This window comes from Myotis davidii, unplaced genomic scaffold (assembly GCF_000327345.1).
Source record: "Myotis davidii unplaced genomic scaffold, ASM32734v1 scaffold937, whole genome shotgun sequence".
Classification (NCBI taxonomy): Eukaryota; Metazoa; Chordata; class Mammalia; order Chiroptera; family Vespertilionidae; genus Myotis; species Myotis davidii.
In genome coordinates this window covers 1,264,322-1,266,622 of record NW_006288252.1, presented here as the reverse complement: position 1 = coordinate 1,266,622, position 2,301 = coordinate 1,264,322, and the positions used below count along the sequence as shown (strand labels likewise).

General features: G+C 63.3%; 1 protein-coding gene across 1 annotated transcript in view; it reads right to left on the bottom strand.

Moving 5' to 3' along the window:
• Window positions 1–2,301, bottom strand: part of LRPAP1 (LDL receptor related protein associated protein 1) — a 12,829-nt gene that overhangs the window by 2,263 nt on the left and 8,265 nt on the right. Inside the window, exons 4-7 of the mRNA XM_015561562.1 lie at window positions 2,182–2,301; window positions 1,922–2,027; window positions 1,303–1,461; window positions 742–824 (exon numbers count right to left, since the gene is read on the bottom strand). Coding sequence (XP_015417048.1) covers window positions 742–824; window positions 1,303–1,461; window positions 1,922–2,027; window positions 2,182–2,301 — 468 coding nt within the window. The remainder of the gene's footprint in view (window positions 1–741; window positions 825–1,302; window positions 1,462–1,921; window positions 2,028–2,181) is intronic.

Genomic DNA, 2,301 nt, shown 5'->3' with positions numbered 1-2,301 from the left:
GCCGGCTTGAGCTCTGAGGCTTGGCTCCAGCTCTGAGGCCTCGGCTGCTGAAAGCAGGGATCTGGGTTTGTTTGGGTTCTATAATTTTAACATTGTTGCGGTCCTGCTCGGTCCACCTCTGACGGCTAAAAGGTTTCTGGGGATTGTTTAGCTTCTATAATTGCAACATAGTTGCTTAGAGTGCAAGCTCAGGGCCGGCAGCGGCAGGCGGGGAACCTTGGCTTCCTCCGTCACTGGAGCAAGCAAGTCTCCTGTTTGCTTCAGCTGCCTGGCTGCCGGCCGCCATCTTGGTTGGCAGTTAATTTGCATATCTCGCTGATTAGCCAATGGGAAGGGTAGCGAAGTTACGGTTAATTACCATGATTCTCTATTATTAGATAGGATATTTAAATGCCATTTAACAAAGAAAAATCAACCAAAAAATGAGTTCGCGTGTCAGAGGTGCATGATGTATAGGTGCCCGTGTCATGGGTTTGTCATCACTGTCCTAGAACGTCCCAGCTGCTGACTTCCCCGCCTTCCCAGGGGCCACAGCCCCCTCGCAGCCGCCCTGCAGCCCCGTGCACATGGGGAATGGGGAAGCCGCTTCACTGGAGGTGGGAGGGATGGAGCGGGGCGGAAGGGGAGGTGGGCACCAGCAGGCCCTGGGAGGGGCCATGGCTGCAGTTAGAGATAAAGAGGCCGCAGCCCCTTCCCAGCTGCCAAGGAGAGGACAGGACAGGCAGCCCGTTCCCTGCTCACCCGAAAGGCCTCCAGCTCCTTCTCAGAGAAGTTGGCCGACTGGGCCAGGTCCCACAGGTCGATCACCCGCGGCTCCTCGAACTCTGTGGAGAGTGGGGTCACCTCAGAGACGCGCACGGCCGTGGTGCCCGGGCTGCGTGTCCGCCAGGCCTCCAGCACAGGGTGTGAGCGTGCAGGTGTGGGCATGTGTATGATGCACAGGTGCCCGTGAGCACGAGTGTGCCCCTGCGTGTGCAGCATCCGTCAGGCATCCTTCCCGCACCTGCTCAGCCTGCAGCTTTCAGGACCCGCTGGGTGAGGCTGGCTTCCTGTCAGGCCCCACAGGGGGTCCTGGTGTGAGCAGTGGACTCGAGAAGGAAGTGCTGGTATAAATGAGCCACTGCGTGTGGAGCTGTTTGTTACTGCAGCGTAACCAGCTGTCCTGACCGCTACACGGGCCAAGGGACCGTGAATGTGAAGGGGATGGTGTGTAACTTTCAGAGAAAAGGGACAGAGGAGCCCAGGTGCACATGCGGAAGGAGTGCCTGCTGTGGGACCCGCCCCGCCCCCGCCCGAGCTCACCGGCCTCGGCGCCGTAGCCCTGGTGGCTGACTTTCCGCAGCCGGTCGTAGCCCTGGCTGATGTGCCGCAGCCGGTCCTTGAGCTCCGCGTGCCGGCTGTGCAGCACCTCCTCCTGCGCGCGGCGCATGTCCGAGGGGTTGATGGCGTTCTCCTGGATCTCTGGGAGACAAAGCGGGTGCCTGGTGAGGCCCGGGGCCTGGGGACACAGCCACGAGCCGCCCGCATCACGGGGAGGCCACAGCTCTCGGTCCCTAAGCCCCCGCCCCTTCCTTTGGAAGGTGCAGATGTGAGACCGTGTTCCAAGTCGGCCCTTCGCAGGCTGTCAGCTCAGGAGCCCGAGGTCCCCCCCGCAACTGCCAGGGCCCCGGCTTTCTGAGGGGGGAGCCACCAACCCCACAACGATGCCACCAGAGGTCACAGCAGCCAAAACGATGCGTTTGTGCGAGAGGCTGGCGGAGACCAGGTCACTAAGCGCTCCACCTGACCTGTCCCCGCACCTGCCAAAGGCACCAACAGGGGCAACCAGCACGGGCCCTCCCGCAGCTCCCCTCCCGCAGGGAGCAGGGCGCCCCGGGGGGCGGGGCCGTCACTGGGAGCAGGAGGTGGGGGTTGGACACACCTTCCGTCCTGCTCAGCGTCTCCAGCAGGACGTTGTACTGGTGGTGCTGGAACTCCCGCCACAGCTTGTCCAGCTCGTCCCTGGAGAACTTGCCAGAGGTCTTCGCCTGGGGGAGCCTGAGTGAACAGCTGCCCGGGGGGCTCCCCGTCCACAGCTCGGGCACCCCCACCCAGGGAGAGCCCCCCATAGACAAATGGCAGGACGCGGGCAGAGGAGCGCCCAGCAGCCCCCATTCCCGATGCGAGGCCGCGCCGGGGTACCTTGTGCCACAGCTTCTCCAGCCGGGGGTCCTCCAGGCTGTCCTGCTCGGGGCCCTCGGTGAGGGAGTTGCTGCTGGGCGCCCGGGCGTCCTTCCTCCCGTCCAGCCGGTACTTGGCCAG